The 18,835-nt window shown below is 35.7% G+C and overlaps 1 protein-coding gene across 1 annotated transcript in view; it reads left to right on the forward strand.

The window, feature by feature from the left end:
• Positions 1–18,835, forward strand: part of CFAP47 (cilia and flagella associated protein 47) — a 467,323-nt gene that overhangs the window by 22,982 nt on the left and 425,506 nt on the right. The window contains exons 4-8 of the mRNA XM_003805971.5: positions 4,972–5,110; positions 7,780–8,008; positions 8,453–8,613; positions 10,243–10,370; positions 12,612–12,847. Of these exons, the coding sequence (XP_003806019.4) occupies positions 4,972–5,110; positions 7,780–8,008; positions 8,453–8,613; positions 10,243–10,370; positions 12,612–12,847 (893 nt within the window). The remainder of the gene's footprint in view (positions 1–4,971; positions 5,111–7,779; positions 8,009–8,452; positions 8,614–10,242; positions 10,371–12,611; positions 12,848–18,835) is intronic.

The following is an 18,835-nucleotide window of genomic DNA, read 5'->3' on the forward strand; positions in this document are numbered from 1 at the left end:
ATATTTAAAACTCAACACTTGGCAGATTTAACATTTCCACATCTTTGTTTTCTCTCTCTGGTAGTATCACTGCAGTTATAACCTTTGTTTTTATAGACCCCCAAAGTTTATGTGTGTAACAACTCCTTGATGATTTATTTTAATAGCCTCTTATGGAGTAAACATCCATGGATCTAGCCATATGTTGTTGAATAACTTTTGTTTCCTCATCCTTTATAGAAATGGTTCCCAAATTTACCCCTGACTGTACAAAGCAGTGCTCATCTTTTCTTTCTGAAGACATGGTCCATTCTTTATGGTGTCTCTAATGTTAGTACTTTGTAGGTTAATAAATTCCATATTTACTTTTAAGATTTTATGGCTTGATAATACCACTATTGTTTCTCAGCTTTTATCACTGAAGATTAGAAAAAGAAATTATTAATTTAGCATGCCTTGAATTAAAATCATTTCTTCCTTAATGTGAGCATACTTATTTATTTATTTTTTAAAATTTTTGTGGGCACATGGTAGGTGTATATATTTATGGAGTACATGAGATGTTTTGATACGGGCATCCAATGTGAAATAAGTACATCATGGAGAATGTTGAGTAGACTTTTTCTACTACAGTATTATAACATAGAACAGTCTCTCAAATTCCTAAGTGAGAGCCTTACATATCATTTCTGAGTTTGAACATCTGCCTCAGAACTTATCATCCTTTAGGTTTATTTGGTCTACTTTGTCCAAAATATATGACCTTTCATTTGCTCTCAAGGCCCACTCTGCCTTTTCCCCTAATCAGCAGCATCATTTCTCTACTTCATTGTCTAAAATATCCTGGAATCAACTGTAAACCAGGAAATTTGTCAAACTGTACCAAACCCAGAAGTGGTCCTGGGTATCTTCCTTAGTAACTCACAAAAGCACCCCCTACTTATCTCAGTGCATAATTCTTGTCTTCAATTTTTTTTGGAAACTGATGCCATGGCATCTCCATATATTCTTCATGCATAACATAACCCTAACTTATAGGATTATATATTTCGACATAATCATAATTTATTTGGTTTAGTGATTTCTTGGAGTTTCACTAAAGAACTATGAAGCTTTTAATGAAAGATGATTAAACCCAGAAGGAACCTGTTAAATCCATATGAGCATTCTGAAGAATCTCTAAAAATTAGTCATTTGGAAACGTGGAGCCTCATACATATTTAGTGTGCTTAGAACCAAGGGAATTTTAAAAAATCATAAGAAATAGCAATAGCCTGGGGTACATGACAATTGATTTTTAATAACGTTCTATAGAACTACAGAATCTGGTTACCCTGGCTTGATCTTACAGATACTCTGAGGCAAAAATCTGCTTAGCAGTTCTTAAAAATTTTTTCAAGGAGTATAGACGGTGTAACCATGTATACTGCACCACTTAGTGTCTAATTTGCTTCTCTAGAGAAGATAGAAGAATCCAGATTCAAAAATCACACAGATTTGTGTGAGGGACCCCTCATCGCAGCTGTAGCTGTGGGTACCCTTATGTTTTATGTGCCCCCACTAAGTCTTATCAGTGGGCAAGTCTATAGGTCTGTTTTACATGGCTTATTGGCAAAAGTTGACATAGTTAGCCACTGCCACTTTCTTGGGGAAACAAAACAAAAACAATTCAAAGCCCTTTGGCTTCTGTGACAACTCACTCTCTTATATAGAATGCTAATTAATAACTCAGGTCCTGAAGTGAGGTTGAATAGGGCCCAAATCTTAGTTGCATCATTTACTATCTGGGAGGCCCTGGGTAAGGAATTTGCACTTCCAAAACATCCATTGTCTGACTTACACATTAGAGATAAAGATAGTACCTTCCTCCTCTAATGGTGGTGATGATTAATAAAATGCTTAGCACACTCTCTGGCATATATAACTTTTCAGTAAATATTAGCTATTTATGTTATAATTATTATTTTTCTACCACCTCTGCCCTCTTCAGTTCTCTTTCCTAGACTGGTGTTTCTTTTTGTGGTGTATTAAATGTGAATGTTTCCTAAGGTTTGCCACAGACTCTTATGTTTCTTCAGTCAAGGTACTCTCCTTGGACCATCACTTCCCTTCCTTTTACTTCACTGACTACTCCTAGATCTATACAATCCTTTGGGTATCCTTCAGTTTTCTCAAACTTAACAGCTTCCCCCAATACTTTTTTTCTTTGTCAATTAATGTTACCACTATGTATTTGGACAGTTCCAAAACTTGGCAAAATTTTCAACACCTCTCTCTTTTTCACTTCCTACCCCCTTAGTCAATTAGTAAATCTTATCTGTTCACTTCATAATTAAGCCAGTAATACTACTTTTCTCTGCCCAATGCCACTTTTTTTACAAAAAGCCATTATCTTCCCCTGCTGAATAACTACGTTAACCTAAATTATTTTCCTGACGTTACTTCCTTTTAGTTTATTTCCCACACATTAGCCAGTGCCATATCTGAGAAGAAATGAAAATTTGATCACAAATATTCTATTTTTAACATTCTTTTTTCTTCTTCTTCTCCTTCTTTTTTTTTTTTTTTTGAGACAGAGTCTCGCTGTGTCACCCAGGCTGGAGTGCAGCGGCATGATCTTGGCTCACTGCAACCTCCGCCTCCCAGGCTCAACCGATTTTCCTGCTTCAGCCTCCCCAGTAGCTGGGATTACAGGTGTGTGCCACCATGCCCAGCTAATTTTTGTATTTTCAGTAGAGATGGGGTTTCACTATGTTGACCAGGCTGGTCTCGAACTCCTGACCTCAAGTGATCCTCCCATCTCCGTCTTCCAAAGTGCTGGGATTGCAAGCATGAGCCACCACACCTGGCCAACATTCTTTTTTTCAATAACTCTCTTCTCTTAGGATGATATTCTTGCTTCTGTTGTTAGCAATTTAAAAAGCCAAACAAATGGTTTTTGTATTAAAGTTAAATAAGACATAGTAATGTTGACATACCTGCAATTTAAACATATTTAGAAAATTAAACAATATTCTTTTGTATTTTGTGTTGCTTCTGAATAAGTTTTTGAAATATTCACTTAAACTCTTTTGTCAAATTATGTCTAAGTGGTTACAATATGGGAAACTTTTTCACTGACTCAGTCCTAACTAAATTTATATACCTTTTTTTTCTTGCAGAATGGAGTCAATAATACCTATTTATTTGAAATGGATATAATTTTATATATTTTTGATTTATGATAGAAAATTAACTTCAAATATTATGCTATTAGCACATCTATGAAATGATTGAAGTGACCAATTTTGTTACTTTGCATTTTCAAATATTGTCTTTTTAATATTTTCATTACTTTTATTGTGCTAACATTTTGTTTTCCTAAATTAAATGAATACGTTTGGAAAATATCATCAGATGTGATTTAAGACTGGTGATTTCAGAATTTGCAAAACTGTTTATTTTGGCACCATGCTCATTTGTGTTATAATGATAATAAAGGGACTAGTGATTGGCTGCTTCTATTTGTTGGCCATACTTTAAGTACTGCTTAGTGCTAAGCAGTGTGTGGGGTGCTGTGACCACAGACATGAGAAAGAGATTGTATCTGATTTCAAGGACCACATGCTCTAATATAGGCACAAAACATTACCATAAATTATGAACCATTTCTGCTTTCAGAATAAGAATCTTTGTACCCTCCTTCTCATATGCCATTTGATTTCAGAAACCAATCCCCTTTGCCCTTATCCTGTGTGAACTGGATACATTCATCTCCTAGGGAATGGTGATAACTATAAGTATGAACCTGTGGTCAGAAATATCCAAGTGAAAATCTCATCTTCATTAGTTAGTTACTAACTGTAGTAGTTATTGCTATATAGCAAACCACCCTAAAATATCTTCAAACAGCAGTTATTTTTTAATTGGTCATGTGGTTATGTGTATGCAGATTGGCTGGAACTTGACTGATCTAGGCTGGGCTCATCTGGGTGCTCTGCTTCAAGCTGAAGCAGCTGGGCCTGTTCTGTTTCTCACTGCAGGTCTGTGGGTCAGCTGGGTGGCTCTGCTCCACATTTGCTCATTCTAGGGCATGGGCCAAAAGGACAGCAGTTACTCAGGAGAAACACTTCCCAAAGTCAAGGGGCTTGATCATGTGATTTGCTTTGGCTAATAACATGTGGGTGTAATTGATAGCATGCCACTTCCAACCTAGATGCACTTCTACCATGGAGGTGGGAAGTGTTTTATCCTGTGTAATTGCTGTCCTTTTGGCCCATGCCCTAGAATGAGCAAATGTGGAGCAGAGTCACCCAGCTGACCCACAGACCTGCAGTGAGAAACTCTGGAACAATAGGGTAAAGATATGAATGTGGAAAAAGGTGAAGAATTGTGGTCAGCAAGCTAATCTACCACAGTAGTTGTGTGACTTTGAACAAGTCATTCATCATTTCAAAGCTTCTATTTTGTTACTTGTAAAATGGAGGTAATGATTGAAAATATTATATCATAGATTATTTATGGAAATTAAATAACCTATGCAGAGCTCTTAACATAAGTGTCTGAACGTAGTAAGCAGATAATTTTAACTATTGGTGAGACTTGAATTCTAACAACAGGATCATATTTGTTGGGTGACCTCAGAGATTGGACTTACAATTAAAGCTTTAATTCTTGGTACACTGTAGACCATCTGCTCCAGGGGTATTCAATCTTTTGGCTTCCCTGAGCTACGTTGGAAGAAGAAGAATTGTTTTGGGCCACACATCAAATACACTAACACTAATGATAGTTCATGAGCTTAAAATATCTCAAAAAATCTCATAATGTTGTAAGAAAGTTTATGAATTTGTGTTGGGCTGCATTCAAAGCCGTCCTGGGCTGCATGTGGCCCATGGGCCATGGGTTAGGCAAGCTTGGTCTACTGGGTAAAGTATGTTGGTCCCCTACTGAGAGTGTACATGCAACATTGTAAGGGTCCAGATGTAAATCAACTGCTCTTATTCCCTATAGGCATATTTAAGGCAGAATACCACGGCCAATTACCCATCCTCATTTTTCCAACTAGTGGTATCGTGGATGCTAAGTCGTCAATGGTTATTAAAGTAGATTTCTGTGCAGACCAGCCAAGAATTGTAGATGAAGAGGCAATGTGAGTATATACTGTGGTTCTAAAAATTATAATACAGATCTCAATGCTTTCCCGTTTAACCCTGCAGATGTGACTTTGATTGTATGTTAGCTCCTTTGTTCTTCCATTCAGCGTTGTTCATTGAGTCTCTACTATTTGCCAAGCAGCAGGTTTTTAATAAATGGGAAGAACTAGAGGATAGCATATGGGTACACATAACAGGATCTTCTATTTTGAATTTCATTGAGGTGAGAGAGTGGACCAGAGAAGGGCTCCACTAACAAGGTGATAGTTGAATCAAATACTTTTTCGTGAGTAGTAATTAGCCAGGCAAAGAGCAGTGATGTGATTTGGTGTGTGTGTGTGTGTGTGTGTGTGTGTGTGTGTGTAGGGGTGGTGGGAGTTAGTGATGGGAGTAGCATAGAGGAGGGATTTCAGGCAGAGCAAGTAACATACTGGAAATCCTAGAGGCAAAAAGACAGTATTGCACACCAAGGCATCTTTGGCAACGTAGAATTAAAAAGATGGAGGTGGGGAGTGACAGGAGACAAGACCAGAAAAACCAAATGGAATGTCTAGTTTGAAGGGCTTTGTAGTCCAACATTTTTGTGCGGTATGTCTTAATTCATTGCTAGAATGTGCAGTCAATATAATGGGCCATCACCAGTATTTTTAACAAACGACTTAAAAATATCAGAATGCATCTGTGGAGTGTGTGTGTGTGTGTGTGTGTGTTCCGGCATTGGAATATAAAATACTTTTTTTACTGAAGGTCACAGTCATAAATATGTGATAAACAGATGTGAACCCTGATAGGAGCTTGGGTTTTATTGTGAAGGCTATGAAGTCTTAGGAGGGTTTTAGGATGAGAGTGTCATGATTAGTTTGTATTTTAGAAAGGTCATGCTAGTGGCAGTGTGCAAAACAGACCAGGGAGTACAAATGTGGAGTGAGAAGCTTGACTAGAAATTACAGTAAAGCAAGAGGAAAATGATAAAGGTCTGAGATAAGGTCAACTGAGAAGACTGATAGAAGTGTGCAAATTGGAGATAGGTTGTAGAAGTAGATTTGACTAGATTTGGTGACTGATTGTAGCAAAGGAAGATAAAAGGTGGAACAGGGTTATGGGAGAGGATCTTAAATTCAGTTTTGATATGTTGGAATGGTTTTACTTTTCAGATTCCTGGTGGAGCTGGCTGCAGCTTATTAAATTATCTTGAGTCCCAGAAAGAAATTTGATTTAGATGTACAAGTTGAATGTTCCTTACTCAAAATACTTGAGATCAGAAGTGTTTTAGATTTCAATTTTGTTTGGATTTTGGAATATTTGCATTATACTTACTAGTTTAGTAACCCTAATCTAAAAATCTGAAATCCGACATGCTCCAATAAGCATTGCCTTTGAGTTTTATATTAGCATTCAAAAAGTTTGGGATTTTGGAGCATTATGGATTTCATATTAGGAATACTCAGCCTGTATAGGGTTGAAGATCATCAGTGTATAAGTGGTAGAAGAAACAGAAGTGTTGAGAATAACTTTGAGAAGGAGAGTAGAATGAGAAACAGTAAGAGAAAAAACACTACTATTCATGTTAACTATTTATCAAGTTTAAAAAAGGTCCCAGTCTTAGAAGAGTGAGAAGGTGGGGCCTGAGTGAGTTAAAAGAAAACCTTGAAATTATGGTGTCAAGGAAGCTAAGGGAGGAGCAATTCAATGCCCAATGTTATAGGATATAGTGTAAGATAAGGGTTAGGTGATAGTTGTGGAGTAGTCAGTTATCTGTGGTATCTGATGGGCCTAAATTGAAAGATTGCATTTATGCCAGAGTGGGATAAAATGAAAGAGCAGTTCCCAAAGAGAACTGAAATTCATTTGAGAAGTGAAGTTAATGGGGAAATGTTTATTTCAGCAAAGAAGTGGGATTTTTGTTTCGTTTTGGTTTTGAGATGGGGTCTCTTCCTGTCACCTTGACTGGAATGCAGTGGTGCAATCACGGCTTACTGCAGCCACGACCTCCCACGCTCCAGCAATTCCCCTACCTCAGCCTCCAGAGTAGCTGGACCTTAAGGTGCGTGTCACCATCCCTGGCTATTTAAATTTTTGTTGTTGTTGTTGTAGAGATAGGGTCTCACTGTGTTGCCTAGGCTCGTCTCGAACTCCTGGACTCAAGCAATCTTCCCTCCTTGGCTGCCCACAGTGCTAGGATTACAGGTGTGAGATCACACCCAGGCAGCAGTGGGTTTTACTGAGGTACGTTAGATTGTAAGGAATTGAGGTGTAAGGATGGGGATAAGATAAGCTGTTGGACTTGGGAGATGAGAAGAATTAGAAAAGAATTTCAGAATTTGAGAGCTAGAGGTAACCATACAAATCATTTAAATAATTGGCAATATGAATATGCCATTGAGTTTTTTCTGGGTTCAATTCATGAGATTGTTTTACAACTTTACTGTTTCCTGAAGACAGTGAATTAGGCTGCACATATGCCATTCCATTTTGTAGATTCAGATATACAGAAGAACCTGATAACCTCTGGTATGTACGTGAAAGGAACTACTCTTAGGCTACTGAATTTTAATGATAATGTGATTCTATAAAGTTTCTGTTTGTCGAAATGTGTGGGAGAAAAAAAAGTATATAGAATTCTAATTAAAATATGTATGTATGTGCATATCTTATTATCCCGTAGAGTGATTTTGCAAGGTCAACCTGAGCTGCTCTTGAGTATCAAAGCTCATGTGGTTGAGCAGATTATTGAATTATTAAACATGAGTAGTGACAGAAGGCTGGAATGCATACACTTTGGTCCTGTTTTCTTCGGATCATCAAAAATTAAACATGCACGTATATACAATAATAGCCCAGAGCCCATAAATTGGGTGGCCATAATACAAGATGATGCCGTGGGAGAAGAATTGGTAAGTAAATGGTGCGACGGGGATATCAGGTATTATGACTTAAAAGAGATTGTGTTAAATCTACTAATAGCCAACAAGCTTTTTAATTATTCAAAATATCTTTTAACATGGGCAGATAGATTTGATTTTATGTGTATCCAATAGCAACCTCAAAAAATTCAGAAATTAAGCTAACATTTATAGTAATATATATCTGAAGTAAACCAGACAAGTGCTTCTTATAGATCAGTGGCTAATTGAAGGTATTTCTGTTCTCATCAATTTTTTAATCCTTTTTCAAATTGTATGATGTGCCTTGGTCAAATTTATGTGTAAATGTTACTTTAAAGATAGATATTTGCTATTTCCTAGATTCTGGAATTTCAATAATTATTTTGTAACCTCCTCAAAAAATTTTTTTGTGTTTTGCCTTAATACTCTTTTATATCTGACTTTATATTACAGGGTACAGATATTCAACAAAGAACAGATATTGCTTTAAATAATCTCACCTACATAAGAAAAATAAAGGACATAGATACTACTATCATTATCTCCTGTCTTCCTAATGAAGGGACTTTACAACCTTATCAAAAGACTGTAATTACATTTTGTTTCACCCCAAAGTAAGCAAAAATTAATTTCATTGTAATGTTAAATATTAATGGAAAGTATATTAACCACACTTTAATCAGATTCACTTTAATACTATAATAGTAAAACTTGCCAGAAGGCACAAGTCAGATTTTTCTTGTCATGGTTCTAGATGTTTCTAACATGGTTAGTAATATTTCTAATAATTCTAAATATGGTTCTAAATACTTCATGTAAAGTTAAAAATCTCCCTAGACCTTGTGGAAATGGGGTGGTGGAAGTGCAAGTTTTGAGTTGTTTTGGAGTGTGGCCCCAAATTGTTTGTGCAGTCAAGACCTTGTTGTCCCCACGAATAGTCAGGTGCATGCAGCATGTCGTAGGTCCCTCCAAAGAGGATGCAATGCTTCTGGCAGGGCAAAATTATTGCTGACTATCCTAAGTATTAAACCTATAGCACCTTCCAGGGATCAGTCAAACTTGTTTGCTGAAATTCATACAGACTTTTAGCACTTAAGCCAGTGTACATTTTTCATAATTCCATGAACTTTGTTTTGTTATTAAATTTGAAGAGCATGCTGTTTTAAATATATAATAGCAATTTCAGTGACACCTTGATAGGTTGTAATATGTGTGAACTGATTCAATTGCAAGAATATTTTCCCTTGTTTGGGAGAGGGTAATGTTTAATGTACTTCTTGTTTGTGGAACAGGGTTGCCTGTTGAAGATTGAGCTTGCTTTAATTTAAAGAGGTTAATAAATCAAGTAATTGTTCTATATGTAAATCCACAATTGCCTTATTAATGATACCTTCATACAAGTAGTTTCTTTGGTGAATCTGTAAGATTCTATTTAATACACAATCTTTGAAATTTCAAATATTCTATTCTTTTTTCATGGCAGCATGTTAACTTGAGAGTCTAGCATAGAATCATAGGTATATGTATGATTTGAAGTCTTAGTTAAATGTGTTCTGACGACACTATTTGTATTCGTATTTAATATTACATGTCAGTATTTTGTAAATGTAGTTGAGTTTGCACTACTAGAGAGCTGACCTCTAGGTAAGGCAGGTAAAAATAGCCAATGAGCAGACCTATGACATAAACCATCTCTGCCTTTACTCCTATTTCCCTTCTTCCTAGCCTTCCTTTCCTTTTCTCCTCAAACAAAATTTAACTGTTAGCAATTCTTGTTCTCCAAATTACTTGTCCACAACAAGAGCATGGCTGGCAATATGCACTTAGTACATTGGGGAAGACAAATTTGTAACAAATGTTTTTTATTATGCCCAAGAGTAAGATGGACTATTGTAAAGAATTAATCAGAGTCCTTAGTTAGAGATGAATTTTGCCTGGAAAGAAAATTCTTTGCAGAGAAAGTGGCATTTGAGCTAGACCTTGATGACTTGGTATATTTAAATTACTCTTGTCTTGACGATGTTGGCACGAACTCATTTTTCTCAGCTTTATACTCTGTAGCCTTCTTTTGGCAAATCTCTCTGGCTGTGCAGTAAATTTGGATAATGGATTACAGTTGTATTTTCATTCCTTAACATTCATTTGCTTGCATAGATTTAAAGATTGGATTGATATTTCCTCTTACAAGGTGATAAAGTATATCACCTTTGCTTTAAAAATAACTCATTGTGATTTTTTTACAGGCTAATGGCTGTTGGTAAAAAGGATATTGGACCTTCATACAGACAGGACTATGCTCTCTTTTTGAGATTTGAGTCCGTAGGAAGTAAAGATGGATTTTTGAGAGATGATGACTATAAAACCATCAAAAGTAAGTGTGAAATTAACAAAATTATCAAATCCGTAGCCATTTAAATTGTTTAAAAATTTGAACATGAATATCTGTAGAGACAATCTAATAAAATATATAATTATTGAACAGAAAAAAAGCAAACATGTTCAAGAGACCTTAAAGTGTCATCTGTGGCATGTTAAGAAGTCAACTTCACAATCATTTACATAATAATTTTCCAGATTAGAAGTTAGGTTATAATTTTAAATGATGTTAGATAAACATGATGATCTAGAGTTTAAGGAATAAGAAAAAGAAAACCCGGATTTGTTTTCTATGTATGCCTAGGTTTTTTCTCAGGGATTGGTATGGGGACAAATGACCCTTTCCATCTCTACTAATCCTTCAGCTCTCTTAGAATCTACAAATAGGAACAGTAAAAAACAAGATCTAGAGATCTAGTTAGTAGGGTACAGGACAATGTTATTGGATACTGATAATTGCACATGTTTTGCAGGCCACATGTCAATATGCCTTATATGTTTTATATTCTCAGGTTATATTAGGTTGGTTGTAGTGAGGAAAAAAATGGAATGGGACTTGGAGTTCAGCTTAGCAAGACAGATCAAAGAGAAAATAGAGAATTAGGAAGGTTAGGAATCAAATCCAGGAAAATGAGCTATACCAAGGAGGGATTAGATCACCATCCTGGATATTTATGCAAATCGAGTATGTCAGTATAAGTGATATTGAGCAGGATTTAACTGTATTCCTTGGGCATAAATGGATTGTTTTGTTACTATTTATATTGTGTTATGTGATACTGAGCTACGTCTGCTGATCCTAGACAGCAATGAGAATTCCACATTTGTACAAAGTTTACAGGTTAATCCAGTTTTGAATAGCCAGGGATGGAGTTACTAGGTTTGCCTTAAAGGTAATTTAGTCTAAGATTGGCTACTAAGAGCATTAGTGAAAAAATGCAAACTCTTTTTCTTTGGTTCTAGTTACACTGCTCTCCCTCTGCAAAATTGTTCTTCTGTTATCATCTTTCTAGTTTCCAAAAAACTTCATGTTTATATTTTTGCCGAGCTTCTATTCCATTGTCCATTTTTCTAATTATTCTTTTTCATGTGCACTTATATCTGTTGGTCTGTCTCCCACAATGACTGAGTGAAAAGCCTCTAATTCTATGAAATTCAGCTTTCAGCTTACATTGGGTCTGCACATGGGGATCTGATTGTGTTGGAGAAAAACACACAACCTTGTTGAGAGGTTTCACTTTGTATCTATAATCACTAATCCCAAGTGAGTTCTTTAAGCTGTTTGGCATTCCCTATTGCATTCACCCATTCATTCACTCTTACACAATCTGAGATGAATATCACACACCTTTTATTCTCTCCTCAAGTCTCCACTCTTTCCTCCTTCGTCTTCACTTGTAAGCTTGAACACAGAGTGGTCTAGTAGACATTTCCATAAGAATATCTACTAGGTATCTCAACTTAACATGTCCCAAACAGAACTCCTGATTTTTCCACAACCGGCTCCTCCTTCAGTCTCTTGTTTCAAGAAATGGCAATTCCATCATTTTGGTTGCTAAGGCAAAAAACTTAGAGTCATCCTTTATCACTTCTTCATTTCCCTATTCTGTGTCCAATATATCTGCAAATCTTCTTAAGCCTACCCTCAAAAATATATCTAAAAATCTGACAATTTTTCTCCATTTTTCTACTCTTCTCCTCCAGCCATTTGTTCTTTAAAGGCGTTTGAACATGACAGACAAGTTCCTGCCTTAGCGTATTTGTGCTTGCTGTTCTCTCTGCCTGGAATAAACTTTTCCTAGATTTTCACATTTTTTTCCAGACTCCCTTTATATCTTGGCTCAAGTATCTCCCTATCAGAGAAGCCTTTTTGGACATCTCTACATAAAACAGAATCCCCAAGACCTTGTACTCTGTCTCAACCTGTCTTACCTTTACCCATAATACTTATTTTCTATGAAATGCTGTGTAAACATATAACATTATTTGGTTGATTATTGTCAATGTCACCTCACTAGAATGTAAAGTCTGTAAGAGCAGGAATGTTGTCTCTTTTATTCACTGCTGTATCCGCAAGGCGTGACACAGAGAAGACACTCAATAATTGTGTTGAATGAAAAGATTGAATGAGCTACCCAATTTGCATTAGGTATTTCAGACAACAAATAGACTAAGCAAATATATTCTGGATTCCCCAAACACTTTTTATGTTCAACAGCTATTATTGCTTTTACAGGTGAACGATTTCAGAAAGTGGAATTAGCACTGACAGGCACAGGACTTCCTGTTTTACTACAGTTTGATCCAGGACCGGTTCTTAATTTTAAACCTTGTTTCATGGGTGAACGTTCAGAAATTCAGTGCATCATAAAAAATCAATGCGAATTACTTCCTGTGACGTACCACTTTAAAAAAACTGCAAATTTTGAAATTGATCCTGAAAAGGGCAAGATTACTGGAGGGGGTATGGTGGTAAGATAATTTTTCTTTGCTTTTACATGGCAGCTAACATTTTAAGGTGTGCTAAAATGCTATGCAGAGGATTAGAAACAACATGTGTTCTACCAGTGTTTATAAATTGTTTCTCTTCTGCAGCCTAGTTATGAAGATTTTTGTATTGGTACTCATATAGAATCCATAATGATTTGTTAAGTGCCTGTCATGTGCCAGTGAAAGCATTTGGCACTAGGGAATTTAAAGAAATGCAAAACATAGTTACTTCCTCTAAAATATTAGACATATACACAGGTAGGTATGGCTTAAGGAGAATATAAAACATGTTAAAGTTGTAACAAGGTGATATAGAAACTCAAATAACAGAATGTTTACTTCTAACCAGATAGAAAGGTCTCCATAGGAGAGTAATGTATGAGCCAGATATTGAAGCTTGAGTAGAATTTTGAAGTTTGAAACTGGTGATATTTACCAGGCCTAGAACTTGTACTGCTGGTACAAAGCAGAAAAAGAGAATGCCAAGGCATACCTGTGAGCACTAGGTCAGCTTCTGGTTGTCAGGAGCTGTTTTTCTTTTAATTGCTGCACAGGTAACTCTTTCCCATATCCTCTAAACCATGGGTTAAAAGACGATGGTCCACAGGTCAAATATGGCCTGATGCCTGTTTTGGTAATTAGTGTTTTTGGAATATAGCCACTCTTATTTGTTCACCTATTGTCTAAGGCTACTTTCATACAAAAAGACAGAGTTGGCTGGGCGTGGTGGCTCACACCTGTAATCCCAGTACTTTGGGAGGCCGAGGCAGGTGGATCACAAGTCAAGAGATCAAGACCATCCTGGCCGACATGGTGAAACCCCGTCTCTACTAAAAATATGAAAATTAGCCGGGCGTGGTGGCACATGCCTCTAGTCCCAGCTACTCAGGAGGCTGAGGCAGGAGAATCGCTTGAACCCAGGAGGCGGAGGTTGCAGTGAGCCGAGATCACAGCACTGCACTCCAGCCTGGTGACAGAGTGAGACTCCATCTCAAAAAAAAAAAAAAAAAAAAAGACAGACTTAAGTGGTTGTGAGAAAACCTATGCCCCATGAAGCCTAAAGTGTTCACTATCTGGCAATTTACAGAAAGAGTTTGCTGAACCCTGCCTTAAATATAGCAAACATGAGTGCTTTCAGTTTCTCCTCAGTTTCTTATGTTATCATATTTCTTCCACTGCAGTGATGCAGTTCATAAAGTTATTGAAGGAAGCTTTCTTCCAATTGCAATTAAGAACTATTGTATACATGTTTATATACATGCAGCTCCTATTTATATCTTACTGCTTCATTAGTATGACTCTCTCCCTCCAAATTTGGATAGATGTTATCAGTTTTCAAAGAATAGCAACAAATGTTAGCCACTTTATACTAAATGTTTTCTTTTTAACTGCTTCCTAGATTTCCTGTAGTCCAAGTCTCTTAAACCTACCGACTCAATTATTTTTCTCCAGTAACATATGCATCTTTCAAAACATATCTAATAGCTAACTCCCCAATATTATTTTTAACCCTCTACATTTATGAATTTTTCCAACACTAATAATTTTCAAATTAGTAAAAATGCGAATGTAAGAAGTATAGTAGACACTGGAGAACTGTGGCCTGCACAGACTGGTCAAATGGCCTTTGACTATTTAGAAGTGTGATAAGATTATTCTTTTTAAATAACAACTTTATTGATATGTAATTCACATACCATAAAATTCACACATTGAAGTATACAATTCAGTGATATTAATATGTTCAGAGATTGCACACGTCAGCACTAATTCCACAACGTTCTCTTCACCCCAAAAAGAAACTCCATGTCCATTAACAGTCATTCCCCTTCTCCTCATTCATCAGCCTCTGGCAAGTATTAATCTATTCTCTCTGTCAGTAGGTTTTCCAGTTTGGGTCATTTTCTATAAATATTATATTTATATAAGGCATTTTGTGTATGGCTTCTTTCATTTAGCATAATATTTTCAAGGTTCATGCACATTGTAATATGTATTAATGCTTCATTTTTATAGCCAAATTATATATTTTTTATGGATATACCACCTTTTGTTTATCCGGTCATCAATTGAGGGACATTTGGGTTGTTTCCACCTTTTGGCTATAATGAATAATGCTGCTATAAACATTCATGTACAACTTTTTGTGTGGACAGATTTTTAATACTGTTGAAATACACCTAAGAGTGGAATTGTTGGGGTCATATGAAAACTCTATGTTTAACTTTTTAAGAAACTGTCATACTGTTTTCCAAAGTGACTATACCATTTTATATTCCTACCAGTAATAAATGAACATTCCAATTTACCCATACCCTCCACCACACTTGTTAATGTACTTCTTTTTTTATTATAGCCATCCCAATGGCTACAAAGTGGCATGTCCTTATGGTTTTCATTTAAATATCCCCAGTAACTAATGATGATGAATATCTTTTCATGTACTTATTGTCCATTTGTATATTTTCTTTGGAGAAATATTTATGCATATCTATGATAGGCACAATAATGGCCCCCTAAAATATCTCTATCCTAATCTCTAGAAATTATGAACATGTGATGTTCTATGGCAAAGCAGAATTCAGGTTTCACTTGAAATTAAGACTGTTAATCAACCCACCTTAAAATAGGAAAATTAGCCTGGATTTTCCAGGTGAACCCTATATACTCTCAGGTTCCTTAAAAGTGGAAATGGAGGACAGAAAATGTGTCAGTGTCAAAGTAATGGAAGACTTTACTGTCCATTGATTTCTGGCTCTGAAGGTGGAAGGGGGTGGGGTGCATAAGTTGAGGAATGGGATGGCTTCTGGAATCTGGAAAAGGCAAGAAAGCAGATTCTCTGCTAGAGTTTCCAGAAATAAGCAGTCCTGCTGACACCTTGATTTTCATCCTGTGTTAGGCTTCTGACAAGTGTAAGATAAGAAATTGAGTTATTTTTGTCAACAAGATTTTTGGTAATTTTTTATTGCCAAAATAGAAAACTAATAGAATACATTTTACTATTTTTTTAATTGGGCTGTCTTTTTTTTTATGGAATTGCAAGAGTTCTTTATATATTCTCAATACAAGTCCTTTGACAGATACAGAAATCACAAATATTGTATTCCATCCTGTGGATTGTCTTCCCACTTTCTTGATAGTTACCTTTGAAGGATAAAAGTAATACTTTTGATTAAGTTCAATTTATCTATTTTTTTCTTTTGTCTCTTGTGCATTTAGTATCATATCTAAGTAGTCATATACTGTCTGAGGTCATTAAGTTTTGTTTCCATGTTTTTCTGTAAGAATTTTAGCTCAAACTGTTAAATCTATTTGTTGGCCAGACGCGGTGGCTCACGCCTGTAATCCCAGCACTTTGGGAGGCCGAGGCGGCCGGGTCATGAGGTCAGGAGTTCGAGACCAGCCTGACCAACGTGGTGAAACCCTGTCTCTACTAAAAATACAAATATTAGCTGGGCGTGGTGTCGCACGCCTGTAATCCCAGCTACTCAGGAGGCTAAGGCAGGAGAATCACTTGAACCCAGGAGGCGGAGGTTGCGCATGCTTGTAATCCCAGCTACTCAGGAGGCTAAGGCAGGAGAATCACTTGAACCCAGGAGGCGGAGGTTGCAGTGAGCCAAGATCGTGCCACTGCACTCCAGCCTGGGTGACAGAGTGAGACTCCGTCTCAAAACAAAAAAACTATTTGTTATTTTTTGTAAATGGCATGATTTAGAGGTTGAAATGTATTCTTTTTCATAGAGATGTCAGGTTATCACAGAATATTGTCGCATATATAAAAAAACCAATTGAACGTGAATATAAGGATTTCTAGACTAAAAATTCTATTTTGCATATCTGTATTTATCCTATGTCAGTACTACAATGTATTAATTACTGTAGCTTTCTTTTTTTCTTTTTTTCAAGACAAGATACTTCACCATGTTGGCCAGGCTGGTCTCAAGCTGCTGACCTCAAGTGATCTGCCCGCCTCAGCCTCCCAAAGTGCTGGGATTACAGGTGTGAGCCACTGCGCCCGGCCTGTAATTACTGCAGCTTTATGGTATTTTTTGAATTTGGGAAATATGAGCCTTCTAATTTTTTTCTTTTTAAAGAAAATTTTTGCCTAATGTGGGATGCTTGCAAATACATATGAACTTTAACATTAGCTTGCTAATTTCTGAAAAAAAAAAAAAAAAAAAAAAGGACAGCTGGAATTTTGAATTGTGTTGAATTTGTAAGTCTATTTAGGGAATATTGCCATTTTAACAATATTAAATCCTGTGATCCAGAAGATTGTATGCCTTTACACTTATTTATGTCTTCTTTAATACCTTTTAATAATATTTGTAGTATTCAATGTACAAGTCTTGCAATTATTTTAAAAATTTATTTCTAAATATTTTATCCTTATTTGATGCTATATAAATGAAATAGAATTCTTAGTTTTATTTCTGGATTATTCATTGCTAGTGCATATAAATGCATTTGTTTTCTGCATATTGACCTTGTATTCTGCAAATTTGCTGAACTCATTTATTAGTTCTGGTAGTTTTTTGGTGGATTCTTTGGGATACAGGATCATGTCACCTGTGAATGGAGGTCACTTTACATCTTTCTTTCTAATCTGGATTCATTTTATTAACTTATTTTCTTACCTACTTGTCTTAGCTAGAACCTCTAGTACAATATTAAATAGCAATGGCAAAAGGGGTATCTTGTCTTGCTCCTGATCTGAGGGGAAAGCATTTAGTCTCTTATCAAGTTTCATGTTAGCTGTAAGTTTTTCATTGACTGCCTTTATAAACTTGAGGGAGTTCCCTTCTATTCCTAGTTTGTTGCATGTTTCTATTATGGAAGTGTATTTTGTCAACCACTATTTCTGTGTCTATTAAAATGATAATGTGATTTTGTCCTTTATTCTATTAAGAGTGTGCATTACATTGACATATGGATATTAAACTTGAAATCATACTTGTACATAGTATATAATCTTTTCTATGTTTTGCTGGTTTCAGTCTGATCGTATTTAGTTGAGGATTTTTGCATATATATTCATAAGGGACATAAGAATGCAGATTTTTAAAAAATGTTTTTGATTTTGGCATCAGAATAAAACCGGTGCCACAGAATGAATTGAGAATACACTCTTCTTTTAAATTTTTTGTAAATGCTTGTGAAGGATTGGCACTAATTCTTCTTTAAACGGTTGGTAGAATTTACCACCAAAGCCATTTTGTCCTGGGATTTTGTCAGAAATTTTTTGGCTATTAATTCAATCCCTTTATTTGTTGTGGGGCTATTCATATTATCCATTTTTTCTTGGGTCAGTTTCAGTAGTTTATGTCTTTCTCTTTATAAGAATTTGCCCATGTCATTTAGGTTATCTGGTTTGTTGGTATTCAGTTGTTGATCACATAATCTTATACCCCTTTTTACTGGTGTAAAGTTGGTAGTGATGTATTCTCTTTTATTCCTGATTTTAGCAAAGTTAGTCATCTCTTTTTTTGCTTATTAAGTCTAGTTAAAATTTTTTCAGTGTTGTTAATCATTTCAAAGATATAGTTTCAGGACTGTTGATTTTTTCCTAACATTTTCTATTATCTTTATTATTTATTACTGCTTTTGTGTTTATTATTCCTTTCCTTATACTCACTTTGAACTTACTTTGTTCTGTTTTCAAATTTCCTAAGGTGGATGGTTAGAATATTGATTAAAGTCCTTTTTAAAAAATACATTTGTTTATAACCATAAATTTCTGTCTTGTCACTGCTTTTTCTGCATTTCATATGTTTTGGTATGTTGTGTTTTAGTTTTTCTTCATCCCAAAATAATGTTGAATTCCCCTTGTGGTTTTATTCTTTAATCTATTGGTTATTTAGACATGTATTGCTTAATTTCCAAAATGCGTGAATTTTTCACATTTTCTTCTCTTATTGATTTTAATTCATTGCATTTTGGTTGGAAAACATACTGCACATATTTCAATCC

This window comes from Pan paniscus, chromosome X, assembly GCF_029289425.2.
Source record: "Pan paniscus chromosome X, NHGRI_mPanPan1-v2.0_pri, whole genome shotgun sequence".
Taxonomy (NCBI): Eukaryota; Metazoa; Chordata; class Mammalia; order Primates; family Hominidae; genus Pan; species Pan paniscus.